This window comes from Citrus clementina, unplaced genomic scaffold (assembly GCF_000493195.1).
Source record: "Citrus clementina cultivar Clemenules unplaced genomic scaffold, Citrus_clementina_v1.0 scaffold_5, whole genome shotgun sequence".
NCBI classification, from domain to species: Eukaryota; Viridiplantae; Streptophyta; class Magnoliopsida; order Sapindales; family Rutaceae; genus Citrus; species Citrus x clementina.
In genome coordinates this window covers 37,747,636-37,762,240 of record NW_006262201.1, presented here as the reverse complement: position 1 = coordinate 37,762,240, position 14,605 = coordinate 37,747,636, and the positions used below count along the sequence as shown (strand labels likewise).

General features: G+C 37.2%; 2 protein-coding genes and 1 pseudogene across 4 annotated transcripts in view; 2 read left to right on the top strand and 1 right to left on the bottom strand.

Moving 5' to 3' along the window:
- The first annotated feature begins 5,708 nt into the window (after positions 1 to 5,708).
- On the top strand, positions 5,709 to 8,850 carry LOC112098201 (annotated as a pseudogene).
- A 2,435-nt stretch (positions 8,851 to 11,285) lies between these two features.
- LOC18041501 (amino-acid permease BAT1 homolog) lies at positions 11,286 to 13,524 on the top strand. Its single transcript, XM_006434216.2, has 7 exons — positions 11,286 to 11,384; positions 11,519 to 11,698; positions 11,851 to 11,970; positions 12,055 to 12,246; positions 12,333 to 12,638; positions 12,746 to 12,928; positions 13,022 to 13,524. The coding sequence occupies exons 1-7, from the start codon at positions 11,286 to 11,288 to the stop codon at positions 13,511 to 13,513; spliced, it is 1,572 nt and encodes a 523-aa protein (XP_006434279.2). The 3' UTR covers positions 13,514 to 13,524.
- Positions 12,873 to 14,605, bottom strand: part of LOC18041500 (protein translocase subunit SECA2, chloroplastic) — a 14,638-nt gene continuing 12,905 nt past the window's right edge. For 2 of the 3 annotated variants that reach the window (XM_006434215.2, XM_024184749.1), the window contains exon 32: positions 14,171 to 14,445. The gene's annotated coding sequence lies outside the window, so the exon portion shown is untranslated. Of the gene's footprint in view, positions 12,920 to 14,170; positions 14,446 to 14,605 lie in introns of those variants that run through there. The other variant, XM_024184748.1, reaches the window with a different exon arrangement.

Sequence of the window (14,605 nt, the reverse complement as noted above, 5' to 3'; positions counted from 1 at the left end):
TGGAAGCGATCCAAGAATTTTGCGGTGCAAAGCAGGGAATAGTGGTGTGAGTAAAACAACTGTGTGGTTCTGTACATGTCTAGGAAAGTTCTGTCACAAAGGCGATAAGAGCTTAAGGAGTCTGGGTTTTAAGTGGGACCATTGTGACCCCTCCAGTCTTTCCTGGGAACTTTCCTGGTGTGCATTCTCACACATACTCACAACTATTCAAGGTGGTACACTAACTTGTGTGCGGTATTTATCAACAAAATGGCGGCAAAGTATGAAATTGAGAAGTTTAACGGAAATAATTTTTCGTTGTGGAAAATGAAGATGAAAGCTGTATTGAGGAAAAATAATTGTTTGGCAGCAATTGGAGAAAGGCCCATGGAGATAACTGATGACAAGTGGAACGAGGTAGACAGCAACGCCATTTCTGATCTACACTTGGCACTTGCGGATGGAGTATTATCCAGTGTGGCAGAGAAAAATACGGCGAAGGAAATTTGGGATACTCTCACAAAATTGTACGAGGCCAAGTCACTACACAACAAAATCTTCTTGAAGAGGAAACTCTATACTCTTCGAATGGCGGAATCTACAATGGTGACCGACCACATCAACACCTTGAAGACTTTATTTTCACAACTTACAACGTTGGGTCATAATATAGAGGAAAATGAACGTGCAGAGCTTCTACTTCAAAGTCTACCAGATTCGTATGATCAACTCATCATCAACCTGACGAACAACAATCCAGTGGACAGTCTAGTTTTCGACGATGTTGCAGCCTCCGTACTAAATGAGGAGAGCAGGCGGAAAAATAAGGAAAATAGACAAGCAAGTTCGCAGCAAGCGGAGGCGCTATCGGTGACGAGAGGGAGATCAACGGAACGTGGCCCCAGTGGGAGTCAAAATCATGGTAGATCAAAATCTAGAAGTAAGAAGAATGTTAAATGCTACAATTGTGGCAAGAAAGGGCACGTCAAAAAGGAGTGTTGGAGTAATCAGAAGAGAAGAGAGGGTAAAGAACCTGAGTCATCAAATGCTCAGGGGTGTGTAGCAAGTACCTCGGATGATGGCGAAATACTCTACAGCGAGGCAACAATTGTTTCAGAAGGCAGAAAACGACTTTCTGATGTCTGGCTTATAGACTCAGGAGCTACCTGGCACATGACCTCTAGGAGAGAATGGTTCCACACATATGAACCTATCTCAGGAGGATCTGTATATATGGGTAACGATCATGCCTTGGAGATCGCTGGTATTGGTACTATCAAAATAAAAATGTTTGATGGTACAATTCGCACAATTGGAGAGGTACGACATGTCAACGGCCTGAAGAAAAATCTATTGTCTTTGGGACAAATGGATAGTCATGGGTACAAAACTCATGTGGAGAATGGAATTATGAAGATCGTTAAAGGCGCGCTTGTATTGATGAAGGCAGAAAAGATCGGTGCTAATCTATTCATGCTTAAAGGAGAAACACTACAGGAGGCTGATGCGTGTGTCGCATCAAATGGAGAAGAGTCAACGATGATGTGGCATCTCAAACTTGGCCACATGTCGGAACAAGGTTTGAAGATTCTCTCTGAGCGAAAATTGCTTCCAGGGCTCAAATCGGTAAGTTTACCATTTTGCGAGCATTGTGTTACAAGTAAGCAGCATAGATTAAAATTCAGTAGATCTATTGCTAGAAGTAAATGCATTCTCGACTTGATTCATTCTGATGTTTGGGAATCACCGGATATATCCATGGGAGGTGCAAAGTACATGGTGACTTTCATTGATGATTATTCCAGAAGATGTTGGGTGTATCCAATTAAGAAAAAGTCAGATGTATTTCCTGTGTTTAAAGAATACAAAGCGTGGGTGGAACTTGAATCTGGTAAAAAGATCAAGTGCTTGAGGACAGATAATGGTGGAGAATATACAGACAGCGAGTTTCTTGCTTTCTGTAAGCAAGAAGGTATTCAGAGACAGTTCACGGTGGCATACACTCCTCAACAAAATGGAGTGGCAGAACGGATGAACAGAACTCTTACAGAAAGAATAAGAGCTATGTTGAGGACTGCTGGTCTACCTAATTCATTCTGGGCAGAAGCAGCCAAAACTGCCTGTTATATAGTAAATCGATCGCCATCTACAGCTATTGGGCTGAAGACAGCGATGGAGATGTGGACTGGAAAGCCAGCTGATTATTCCTACCTACATGCATTTGGATGTCCTGTGTACGTGATGTACAATGCCCAAGAAAGAACAAAGCTGGATCCAAAATCTAGAAAATGTATCTTCTTGGGGTATGCTGATGGAGTAAAGGGGTATCGTCTGTGGGACCCCACTGCCCATAAGATCGTCATCAGCAGAGATGTTATCTTTGTAGAAGATCAACTGCAAAGAAAAGATGGAGATGATGGCACTGTAAAAGAAAAGTCTGAGACTGTGCCAGTATATGTCGAAAATAATCCAGAAAATTCAGATTCTTCTGAAGCAGCACCAGAGCACGAGGAACAAGAACCAGTCGAGTCCGAGGCTCCAGAAGTTCGTCGGTCAACTCGTGAGAGACGACCGCCAACGTGGCACTCGGAATATGTCACAGAGATCAACGTTGCATACTGTCTTCTAACAGAGGATGGAGAGCCTTCAACTTTCCATGAAGCTTTAAACAGCTTAGATGTTGCTTTGTGGATGACAGCAATGCAGGAAGAAATTGAAGCTCTACACAAGAACAAGACATGGGAACTTGTACCACTACCACACGGAAGAAAAGCCATTGGAAACAAATGGGTCTACAAGATCAAACGTGATGGCAATGACCAAGTGGAGCGGTATCGTGCGAGACTGGTAGTGAAAGGATATGCTCAGAAAGAAGGTATTGACTTCAACGAGATATTTTCTCCGGTGGTTCGACTCACAACAGTCAGAATAGTTTTGGCAATGTGTGCCACATTTGACCTACATCTAGAGCAGTTAGATGTGAAAACTGCATTTCTTCATGGAGAACTTGAAGAAGAAATATATATGCTCCAACCAGAAGGTTTTGCAGAAACAGGAAAGGAGAACTTGGTTTGCAGGTTGAACAAATCTCTATACGGTCTCAAACAGGCGCCGAGGTGTTGGTATAAGAGATTTGATTCCTTCATTATGAGCCTTGGATACAACAGACTCAGTTCAGACCATTGTGCATATTACAAGAGGTTTGAAGATAATGATTTCATCATTTTGCTGTTGTATGTGGATGACATGTTGGTAGCAGGTCCCAACAAAGATCGAATCCAAGAATTGAAGGCACAGTTGGCTAGGGAGTTTGAAATGAAGGACTTGGGACCAGCAAACAAGATTCTAGGGATGCAAATTCACCGAGACAGAAATAACAGGAAGATTTGGCTCTCACAGAAGAATTATTTGAAGAAAATCTTGCGGCGCTTCAACATGCAAGATTGTAAGTCAATTTCTACCCCACTTCCTGTTAATTTCAAATTATCCTCAAGTATGTGTCCTAGCAATGAAGCGGAGAGGAAGGAGATGTCTCGAGTACCGTATGCATCAGCAGTGGGAAGTTTGATGTTCGCTATGATATGCACAAGACCGGACATTGCACAAGCAGTGGGAGCAGTCAGTCGATACATGGCGAATCCTGGTGGAGAGCATTGGATAGCTGTGAAGAGGATTCTGAGATACATCAGAGGAACCTCAAATGTTGCATTATGTTATGGAGGATCAGAGTTTACTGTCAGAGGCTATGTGGATTCAGATTTTGCTGGAGATCTTGATAAAAGGAAATCCACTACTGGTTATGTGTTTACACTTGCGGGAGCAGCTGTAAGCTGGGTTTCTAAACTGCAGACCGTTGTGGCTTTATCTACAACAGAAGCAGAGTACATGGCAGCTACACAAGCTTGCAAGGAAGCTATTTGGATACAAAGATTATTGGAGGAGCTTGGGCACAAACAACAGAAAATTCCTGTGTTTTGTGACAGTCAGAGTGCCTTGCACATTGCAAGGAATCCAGCCTTTCATTCCAGGACAAAGCACATAGGAGTCCAGTATCACTTCGTTCGTGAAGTAGTGGAAGATGGAAGTGTGGATTTACAGAAAATCCATACTAAGGAGAACCTAGCAGATGTTTTGACCAAGCCGATAAATACTGATAAGTTTGTCTGGAGTAGATCCTTTTGTGGCCTAGCAAAAACGTAGGCAACATGTTTATGGCGAAGAAGAAAGGATGATGTGGAGATTGATTGATTTTCAATCAAATCTCCAAGTGGGAGAAATGTCAAAGGCTGGTGGCCACAAAGCCAATTCAAGTTGGCTTTGACAAGCCGGCCAAAGAAAATGGTGCTGCCGGCCAAAGAAAATGGTGCCATCCAAATGGAGAAAAAGAAGAAGTTGGCAACAACATTTGAAATATATACATATATATATTAATTTAATAGCCATTTTTTGGCTATAAAAGGAAGAGCTCCCTAATTCATTTTATTCCAATCTTGAGATCCAATTTTGTAGAGAGAATTGAGAGTTGTGAGAAGTGATTCTTGCAAGAGCAAAGAATTTTGTGTGCTTAGTGATTTGAGAGTTTGGGTGTATTGGGGTTTTGGGTAGTGAGCTAAAATACTACAATACTTGTAACTCCTTTTCACTAGTATAATATTTCTTTCTGTCTTCGCCCGTGGACGTAGGCTAAAAGCCGAACCACGTAATTTCTGGTATTTTCTTTTGTGTTTGTTCTTTATTTTTCTATCAATTTTACTTTAGCTGCGTGTCTGCTTCACCCACCAATTTCCTAACAGATTTGATGTATGATTATTATTTTTTTTTTGCATAGTAATTTTCTATCAAAATTTTCAGCTAGTAAAGATAGTTTTATTTATTTCTATACATATTAGTAATTAGATGGCCGAATTCCATTTTCACATGTGTGAGCAGAGTTTGATTCTCCTTATTTTTTTTGTACTACAGTAGGAGATTTACTAGCTAAATAACTAACGGGCACTCCTTAAAGTAATTATAATTTCAATAATATTTATAACGCTTAGTTAAGATCGGTAAACAAGCTTAGTTAAAATTTGACAATTACCATGATTCATATTTTAGCCGGTGAGATTGAGCATTTCAGCTTGAGTGTATCGTGTATACTAAAGAAACAAATATAATTTCATTTTATTTGATGAGTGCATATAACACAAAAAAATTGGTCAAATTTTATAGAACTTTTTTTTTTTCGGTTGATTAAAAAGTCCTCTTTGGAAGTAAAATATGTGAACATTGACTTCAATTCAATTCAAAAACAAGAAAAAAAAAAGAATAAAAAATATGGACAGCACTGTACATAACAGTATTTACTATTTAATTTAGGGACTGGATTCCGATAAACACGGGAAAACACCTTTAGCTTGTAATGTAATGTTAGTATTTAAACGAAAAAACGGAACCATGGATAATATAACTTATGGAGTGGAACAGACGGCCATGATTGATATTGTTATTGTTAAGTGATTTAGGGAGCCAGGCCAGCCATGGAAGGTCTCAAATTCATGCCCCCAAGATACAGTATTTGGATTGGGGTTGGCCTGGGAATACGAGTCAAGCAATTGAGCAAATATGCATGAATATTAGTTATTAATTGAACTAATAATTATTTTTTATTATTATATGATTCCCTTTCTTACATTTCAAGAATCAAATTAAAGTCTCTCTTCTTCTTGCATTTCTTCTTCAAAACTCACATGGTGCTGACTAATGGTGTCTCTTCAAAGCCATTCATGGAGGTGACAGAGAAATGGTCTAGGGTGTCTGTACATGGATTTGGTTTTTTGGTCTCTCATCTCTGTCTTGCTTTATTTATTTATTTATTTATTTTCTAAAATCAAACCCCCATTCAGTCAATTATTTAATAAATTTTAAACTGATTAAATTAATGAAAATTTTATTGTAAATGACAGCAAAGTCTTTGACGTGGTCGGTTCTGATCCGGTTGGACCAATTTCCATTTGGGAAATCAAAGAATGTGACTGACTTCTGGCTGTGATTAATTAATTAATTAATTAATTAGTTAATTGATCCCACTCTAATTTAATTTGTAAGCAAACTTTTGTGTATATTCTTGCCCTGGAATTTTATAACGTGAAAGAGGAAGTCTTGACTCTTGATATGTGTCGGCCAATATGGTGGCTAATTAAACATTTTTAAATCTTAATTGATTAGATAATTAGTGTTGAATTTAGTTGCATAACTAACTGTGTAACCACCGAATTAGGGCTTTCTCAACAATTTCCGTAATTGGAATGCCACAATGTCTTTCTTCTAGACAATTGCAAGCTTTAATTGATTATTTTAATTTTAAGTGCTAATCATAATGTTGCTTCAGAACGATTTTTCTCATTTTCCCAAATAAAATGAGATCGTGCACTGAAATTAGTAAATAAAATGAAACTTTTAGTTTAGGCCGGTGTTAATTTGGAGGATTTTATATTGGAATATATCTCAAATATTTGAATAAAGTATAAACCTAAAAGTAAAATAAAACAAAGTCAATATATGCATGTCACGTAAGATAAAGAGGAGAAAAACCAATATTAAGAATCTTACTTGTGGATCATTATCATGTTTTATCATGAAGCCAACCATTTACACCAAAAATCCAACCAAACAATTTTATAAACCAAGTCAACTCCTGAATGAAAATCAAATTGCTTCTTTAAACATCAAATCCCATTTTCATTTTCAAGAGTCTTTTTCGTTGAATGAAAGAACAGTATCAACCCTACATCATCAGTAGCTCAACTGCTTCTATCTGAATAATGCAATCCCTACAGCGTAATATATATCTTGGTTTTATGTCATGATTACAAATTGGATATTGACACTAATTATTGTTTATTATTATAAAGTAGATGTTTAAAATGTCATCGAAAATAGTGATGTTTACTCATTAGAATTGTGACGTTCATATTGGGGAAGATAAATTATTACAATAATAATATAAATATTATTACATAATTAAAAAATGCTTATTTATAGGTTTTCAAGTGGCCAACCTTATTAAAAGCCCATGGTATTTGGGTGACCTTTTGGGTTTCAAAAAAGGAGTCATGTCTATAAGTATGATGGGTCTAAAATCGAAAAAGCCTATCTAATTTTTGGGTTGTATGTTCCGAAGGCACTCTTACGATTTGAGTAGTCGACTTGACCCGCTACTCCTATCTCAGTTCACCCCATTCCCAAAGCACTCTCGTGATGTAAACAATCTGCATAACCCGCTGCTTCTATCTCAGTTCACCCCCATTTATACGTGTTACTTTCCACAATAAACCTTATCACTCTTAAACGGATCTGTTGTTTATTTCCCTTGTCCAAGTCCAACTTGGTTTTCAAAGATTCCCCACTCATTTTCTACTTGTCTCTGGGTGGGTATGTGGGGGTGTGTGTATTTTTTTCTTTTTTCTTTTTTCTTATTTTTTTCCCTCTCTCCCTTAACTTTAGTGATGGACGAAAATAAAAATGAGATATTATCATTTGATGAATATATATTCTAAAACTTGAAATTCTCAGCTCGACAGCGGCACAAAATTTGCAGGTGATTGGGGTTTAGTGGTGATAATAATGCTTCCTCTGGTGGCAAGGCCTGCAGAAACAGCTTCATACGCGTTCTCTCATTTCGAAATGTCTCCTGACTCCACCGGAGTGAGCAGCGAACCTTATGCAGTAATCCTGTCAGTGCTTCTAAGCAACTACAACCTTTATGGCTATGACACTGCAGCTCATCTAACTGAAGAAACACAAGGTGCCGATAGAACTGGCCCGATCTCCATTCTTTCCACCCTTGGTACTTACTTTCGGCATCCGGCTATTCTGCAAGCATCTTAATCTTTGCTTCACATTTCAAGGGATTTGTTAAAACTGAAACGTAAATGTTGTAACTTGTTAATTTATTGGGAAACGTTGTACTAGTAACAAGTTTATATAAAATAGCAAAACCCCTAAACTTGATTAAAGTATTTCATTTGACATGAATGAGTAACATTACAGGATTTTGGCTATCGATATGATGAGAACAATGAGACAGCTGGTGCACTTGTACCTGCACAGATATTCTATGAGGCATTCTATGGAAGGTTTCATGATTCTGCTGGAGCTGTAGTTTTCCTATGTATCATTCGGGAATCTTTTTACTTTTGTGGACTTTCAGTTACTGCTTCCGCTGCCAGAGTCATAAGAAAAAATGCTAACATTCTCACAACATCAGCTTTAAATTTTTGAAATCCGACTTTCAGATCGCATAGACATAACAAAAACCTAATGGCAATATCTAACACAGTACTCTTCACCATCATTTACAGGTTTATACATTATCAAGAGACAATGGAATCCCATTCTCTCTAATTTGGAGAAAACTTCACCAAAAATACAAGGTTCCGAGAAATGCATGCAGTGTGGCTCTGAGCGGCGGTAAGCATGATTCTAGGACTGCCAAATTTGAAAACTTGATGTCATATTCACCGCTATCGTATCCGTTAACACAACAGGATGGGTGGGTAGTTATGCTATCCCAATATATGCAAGGCTGGTGATGGTGGAGAAAAACTTAAAACCAGGACCATCCTATCTGGGCAAAGCAAGAAAGCCAATATGCCTCATAGCATTCTTGAAGGTGTTGTTTACTTGTTCAGTATTCTTGTTGCCTACACTTTACCCTATCACTTGGAATACTTTCAACTATGCACCAGTTGACTTTGGCTTAGTTTTCACACTTATATGCTTTGGTGGTTCTTGGATGCTAGGAAATGGCTCAACGGGTCAGCAAGGACTATTGGTATGCAAACTGGCATACTTGTTAAAGTGCTTCTTTACACAAAAAAAAAAGGATAAAATGAATTTGTATGATGTCAAAGCAAGCACCTAAAAGTCCGCACCAAATTTGGTACTTGACTTTGGTGCCAGCAAATCAAAGAAAATGGAAGACATAGCCCACAAACTTTGAAAGCTAGATTGACAAATTGAAGCCACGCGGATTGACAAAATTGAAGCTATAATTGGTGGGCTAAAATCGTTGATTTTCTTGGCCACTATTTGCTATAAATAGAAATGCAGATGAAGAGCTGAAGTATTCCATTTTAAGTGAAAGAGCAATTTAGTATTTTTGAGAGAGAGTTTAGAGAGCTTGAAATTATAACCTCTTGTTATAGTGATTTGAAAGTTTGTGTGTATTGAGATTTTGGGAAGTGAGCTAAAATACTATAATACTTGTAACTTCTTTTTACTAGTAAAATATTTCCTTCTGTCTTCGCCCGTGGACGTAGGCTAAAAAATCGAACCACGTAATTTTTTGGTGTTCTTTTTGTGCTTGTTCTTTATTTTTTTACAATTTCACTTTAGCTACATGTCTGCTTCACCCACTAATTTCCTAACATATGAGAATAACAATGATTTGCTATAATATTGTTCTTTTAGATTTAGTGATATTTTGCTCAAATGCAGCTCTATTGAACCACCTCTTGTGCTTTTTTTTTTTTTTTTTGAAGAGCCGCTTGTACTTAATATAAGAAGAAATATATTTTCCTTTATTGACCGATGAATTAAGAAAGAAAATTATAAACTTAAAGAAGTGTTTGCAAATAACCATTGGGCCTTAGCTTAGTGGCTAGAGCCATTTCCTCATAAATGTAAGGAAAGTGGTTTGAATCCTCACAGAAGCATTATAGAGCATTTTGGGAGTTTAATTTAAAGTTCCTTACTCATCTCTTGAGTGGAAGTTGAAGTCCCTCAAATATTAGAGAGGGTTAGAATCTGGGCTGTGCTATTTAAGAGTTGATGTAAACTAATCTCAGTAATTATTTGATTGTAAATATCAATTATAGTATTATGGAATATGTTGTATTCAAAGCAACAGTCTCATATAATAAAAAAAAAGTGTTTGCAAAATATGTTTACATTATAAAATCTTAAAATGAAAAATGGAAAAAAGAAGAAGAAAAAAAGAAGTCAATAGGTGTTATATAAGGGGACAAAAGCAAACTTCCACAATATTCATTGCTCATAACATCCTCAGTAGTTAAGCTGCTTCTGTTTGATGCGACATTTTCACTTTCATCGTTCTGAATAATTCAAAGAATATGTATATGAAAGATTAATAATGTTTTGTGTTGGGTCCTGATTTATGTTTAGAAACTGACACTTATTATTATCTATTATAAAATAATTTGTTAAATATCATCACAGTATATAATATACGTGAAAGGTGACTTAATTCATTGCTTGAACTGGTTGCATGAAATCTAGAAGTTTTTGTTTGTTCGACATTTCTATGTTACCATTGATTTTTTCTTGTTTTGTTTTTTCCCAATGTTTTTTCATGCCCATCTGTTGTTGAAATATGGATTGACAAAGGATCTCATGACATTTGCTAAAACAGGAACTTTAGTTGATTAGTAAAATATATAATAATTCATTAATTTAACTATCAAACCACAGCGGAAACTATTTATCGAACAAATAGTCCTATAGTTGTGGAAGACAATGTGAACTTTATAAGAGTTTTATTGGGCTTTCTTGTTATGGAGGAAAAAGTCAGATTTTTTTTTTGTTTTTTAATATTATATTACAATCAAGAGTAATGGGGAGAAAATCTAAATTATTTCTTCTTGTCGATTTCAAATTTAAAAAGTCAGCAGTCATGAGCATATTGCTTGCAAATTGCTCTTTCTTTTTTAATTAACTCGGGTTCTAAAAAGAGTTAGTGAACAATAAAACGGGGGTGGACAACTCCGTAAGAGTCACGAAACAAAATGAACCTAACATCCAACGAGAATATGGTACATAGTAAGATCAAAAAAATAAAAAAAGGGAGGTTCGCCATATAATTTGTAGCAAAATTTGCTTCTCAGTAGATATGAGGGATTGAAATATGCCAATCCAATTTGAGATAATCCTTAATAGCCTAGACTAAGGGAGCATATTCAAATTGCTCACTTTCTGACGCATTCATTTTGTTTTTAAACTAATTTGTGATAAAATTATAAAAAATACATCCTTAAAAGATGCATCGTAAGCAACTAGAGGGAAGACTTTTGTAGCTATAATTGCATAAAATGTCACCATATCTAGTAAGAATATTGTTGTTGCAAGTATATTTAATACAAAAATATTAACGGCCGCTTTCTTATTTAATAGAGTTTTGTGCAAACCATAATCAAATTTTTCTAGTCATCCAAACAACTTTGAATATAAAATATGATAAAGGGTTCTTTATGAGCCTTTCTAGCAATTCGACACAACCTTGCGTTAGTGCTCTGCAAATTTTGAAAATGGGGAGAGTTGGAATACCCCCCGATGCTGTGAAAATAGATTCCGGGGAAAAACGACTCAATGAGCTTGGATACAAGCAAGAACTTAAACGAGAAATGGTTATCTTTCCCTTCATTTTTTTTTTCTTTTCTTTAGATATATCATGTAAAACGTTGTACTGTTATTCCTATATACATATGCAAGTATAGATTATGGATGAGAAATTCACTTTTTGTTCCTTGGTTATTGGCAGAGTTTATTCAAGACACTTGCAATAACATTTTCAATCGTGGCACTTTTCGTGGGAACGCCACTCTACGGGCAAAGCTTGCGTTATGCAGGACCCGCAACCTTGATATGGGGATGGGTTGTAGTCACATTCTTCACCTTCTTTGTCGGAGTTGCCTTGGCTGAGATTTGCTCCTCTTTCCCAGTACAAAATGCTTCTTTCCTCTCTCCATAATGTATTCTTCGTTTTAGCTTCTCGTTTCCGTCTCAGTTTCCTGAAAAGTAAATTCGAACTGTAGCTGGTTTCGTTCTTTTTCTTGACTAAAACAAGAGATTTGTATGTTTATCCATCGACAGACCACAGGATCACTCTACTTTTGGGCGGCACATTTGGCTGGACCTAAATGGGGGCCATTGGCATCCTGGTGCTGCGCTTGGCTTGAGACCGTTGGCAGCATTTCTGGAATTGGCACACAGGTTTTTTTTTTCGTTTTCTTTTGGTCTTTGTTCACATCATTAAGTGTGTCTTTTTATTTACTCCTCTTGGGGAATGGGGAATAGGCATATTCAGGAGCACAGGCACTGCAAATGATCATTCTGCTGGCCACTGGAACACACAAAAATGGAGGATATTTTGTTCCAAGGGGCGTGTTTGTGGCAGCGTACATGAGCCTAGCTATTATATGGGCAATACTCAACAGCTTCTCATTACAAGTCATTGCATTTCTGGATATAATTTCCTTTTGGTGGCAGGTATATATTGCGAACGCATACATACGCCCCTTCAAATTGAAATCCTCTTCACTTGCTTTAGTGCTAGTACTGGACACAATTTGTAGGTGATTGGCGGTGGGGTGGTGATAGTAATGCTTCCTCTGGTAGCAAGGACTACGCAACCAGCTTCATACGTGTTCACCCACTTCGAAACATCTCCTGGATCGACAGGCGTAAGCAGCATACCGTATGCAGTAATCCTGTCGGTACTTCTCAGCAACTTTTGCCTTGGCGGCTATGACGCTGCAGCTCATCTAACTGAAGAAACTAAAGGTGCTGATAGAACTGGCCCCGTTGCCATTCTTGCCTCCATTGCCCTCATATCAGTTTTTGGATGGGCTTATATCTTGTCTCTCACTTTCAGCATCCAGGTGAGTTCCAAACTTCTTATTTTGCAAGTATACACTCAGGATGGAAAAAGCCAAACGACTACACTAAATTACTAGAATATTTTATTTGACATCGTGTTTTATTACAGAATTTCGAGTATCTATACGATGAGAACAATGAAACACGTGGTAAACTCGTGCCAGCACAGATATTCTATGATGCATTCCATGGAAGGTTTCATAATTCTGCCGGAGCTATAGTTTTCCTTTGTATCGTCTGGGGATCTTATTTCTTTTGTGGACTTTCAGTTACTGCAGCTGCTGCTAGAGTAGTAAGAAAAAACAGCAAACATTATTGTATCAATCCATAATCCTGAAGGGCAATGGCTACATCTAATCCAATTAATTTTCACCATCATTTACAGGTTTATGCATTATCAAGAGATAATGGGATCCCATTTTCACCAATCTGGCGAAAGCTTCACCCGAAATACAAGGTTCCGAGAAATGCAGTGTGGCTCTGTACAGCCATAAGCATGATTCTAGGACTGCCCATCTTGAAACTTGATATCATATTCACTGCACTCATATCAATCAGCGCAATAGGATGGATTGGTGCCTACGCTATTCCAATATATGCAAGGCTGGTGATGGCGGAGAAAAACTTCAAACCAGGGCCGTTCTATTTGGGCAAAGCAAGAAGGCCAATATGCCTCATAGCATTCTTGTGGGTATTGTATACTTGTTCAGTATTCCTGTTGCCTACTCTGTATCCCATCACTTGGAATACTTTCAACTATGCACCAGTTGCCCTTGGTTTGGTTTTCACACTGATAATGCTTTGGTGGTACTTGGATGGAAGGAAATGGTTCAAGGGACCAGTAAGGAATATTGATACGCAAAATGGCATTTGTTGAAGTGCATTTTATACACAGAAAATGATAAAATGAATTTGTATGAGAATATTCGCTATATAACGCCCTCCATTGTTAATCTTAAAACTTGGATGTCTTCTGTATTACATGCGTATTTAAAATACGACAATAAAGTCACAGTAGGAATATAAATTTAATTTTCCTCTTTTAGTTAATTTAAGATTTGCTCTATATTTTCTTCTTAATGAATTATAAATTTATTTAAATTAGGATCAATTACAACTAATATAGATAAATTTACCATGCTTATTTCTTTTTAATAGCCTTATCAATAATATTCTGCTTGTTTTCTTGAGATTTTTTTTCCTCTCTTGTCAAAGCCCTTCTATTTTAAGTTTCAAGAATGTGTATTAGAACAATATTTAGTATCCCTTTTGCACCACGTCATAAATCTTGTGTTAACTAAGTGATCAAACAACCACAGAGCTTTTGTAAATGCCATATTAAAAGCTTATTAATAACAAAACCTCTTCAAGACCGAACAAAGTCAACAAAAAGGCTCCCGGCAACTCTACCTAGTTATTTCTTCAATTGCAGCAGAATAAACTCGATATTTCACCAATCCTGCTCATCTCTAAGAGAGAATCTTGGTTAGGCTGCAAGAGGTCTAGGCATGCTTGGATGCTCCATAGCAAATAGAATCTTACTAATATTGCATGTCACCTTTTTATTATGCCGTTCAATGAGAATCATTTAATTTAACCTTGTTTCCCGAATCATTTAAGTGAGACAAACAGAATATTAGCTAAATTATAATACCTCCGCTACTCTGCAGCTGAGAAATTTCTCTAGTATATTGTTGGATTGGCTTGAACTCTAGTTTACCGGACAAAAGTACAACTATGATTAGAAGTGGCAGCATCCACTCAATGCAAAGTTACAATTCCAGAGTATGAATGCACTACCAAAATCCTGCCAACCGGAAAACAGTTAACATGAAGAATTTTCTCTTCTTTACAAGACACCACCACCACCCCCCCCCCCCCCCCCCCCCCCCAAAAACAAACCCAAAAAAAAAAAGAAAAAAAACCTCTAGACCGGAAAAAAAAAATAAACCTTTTTTAAAAAATTTGA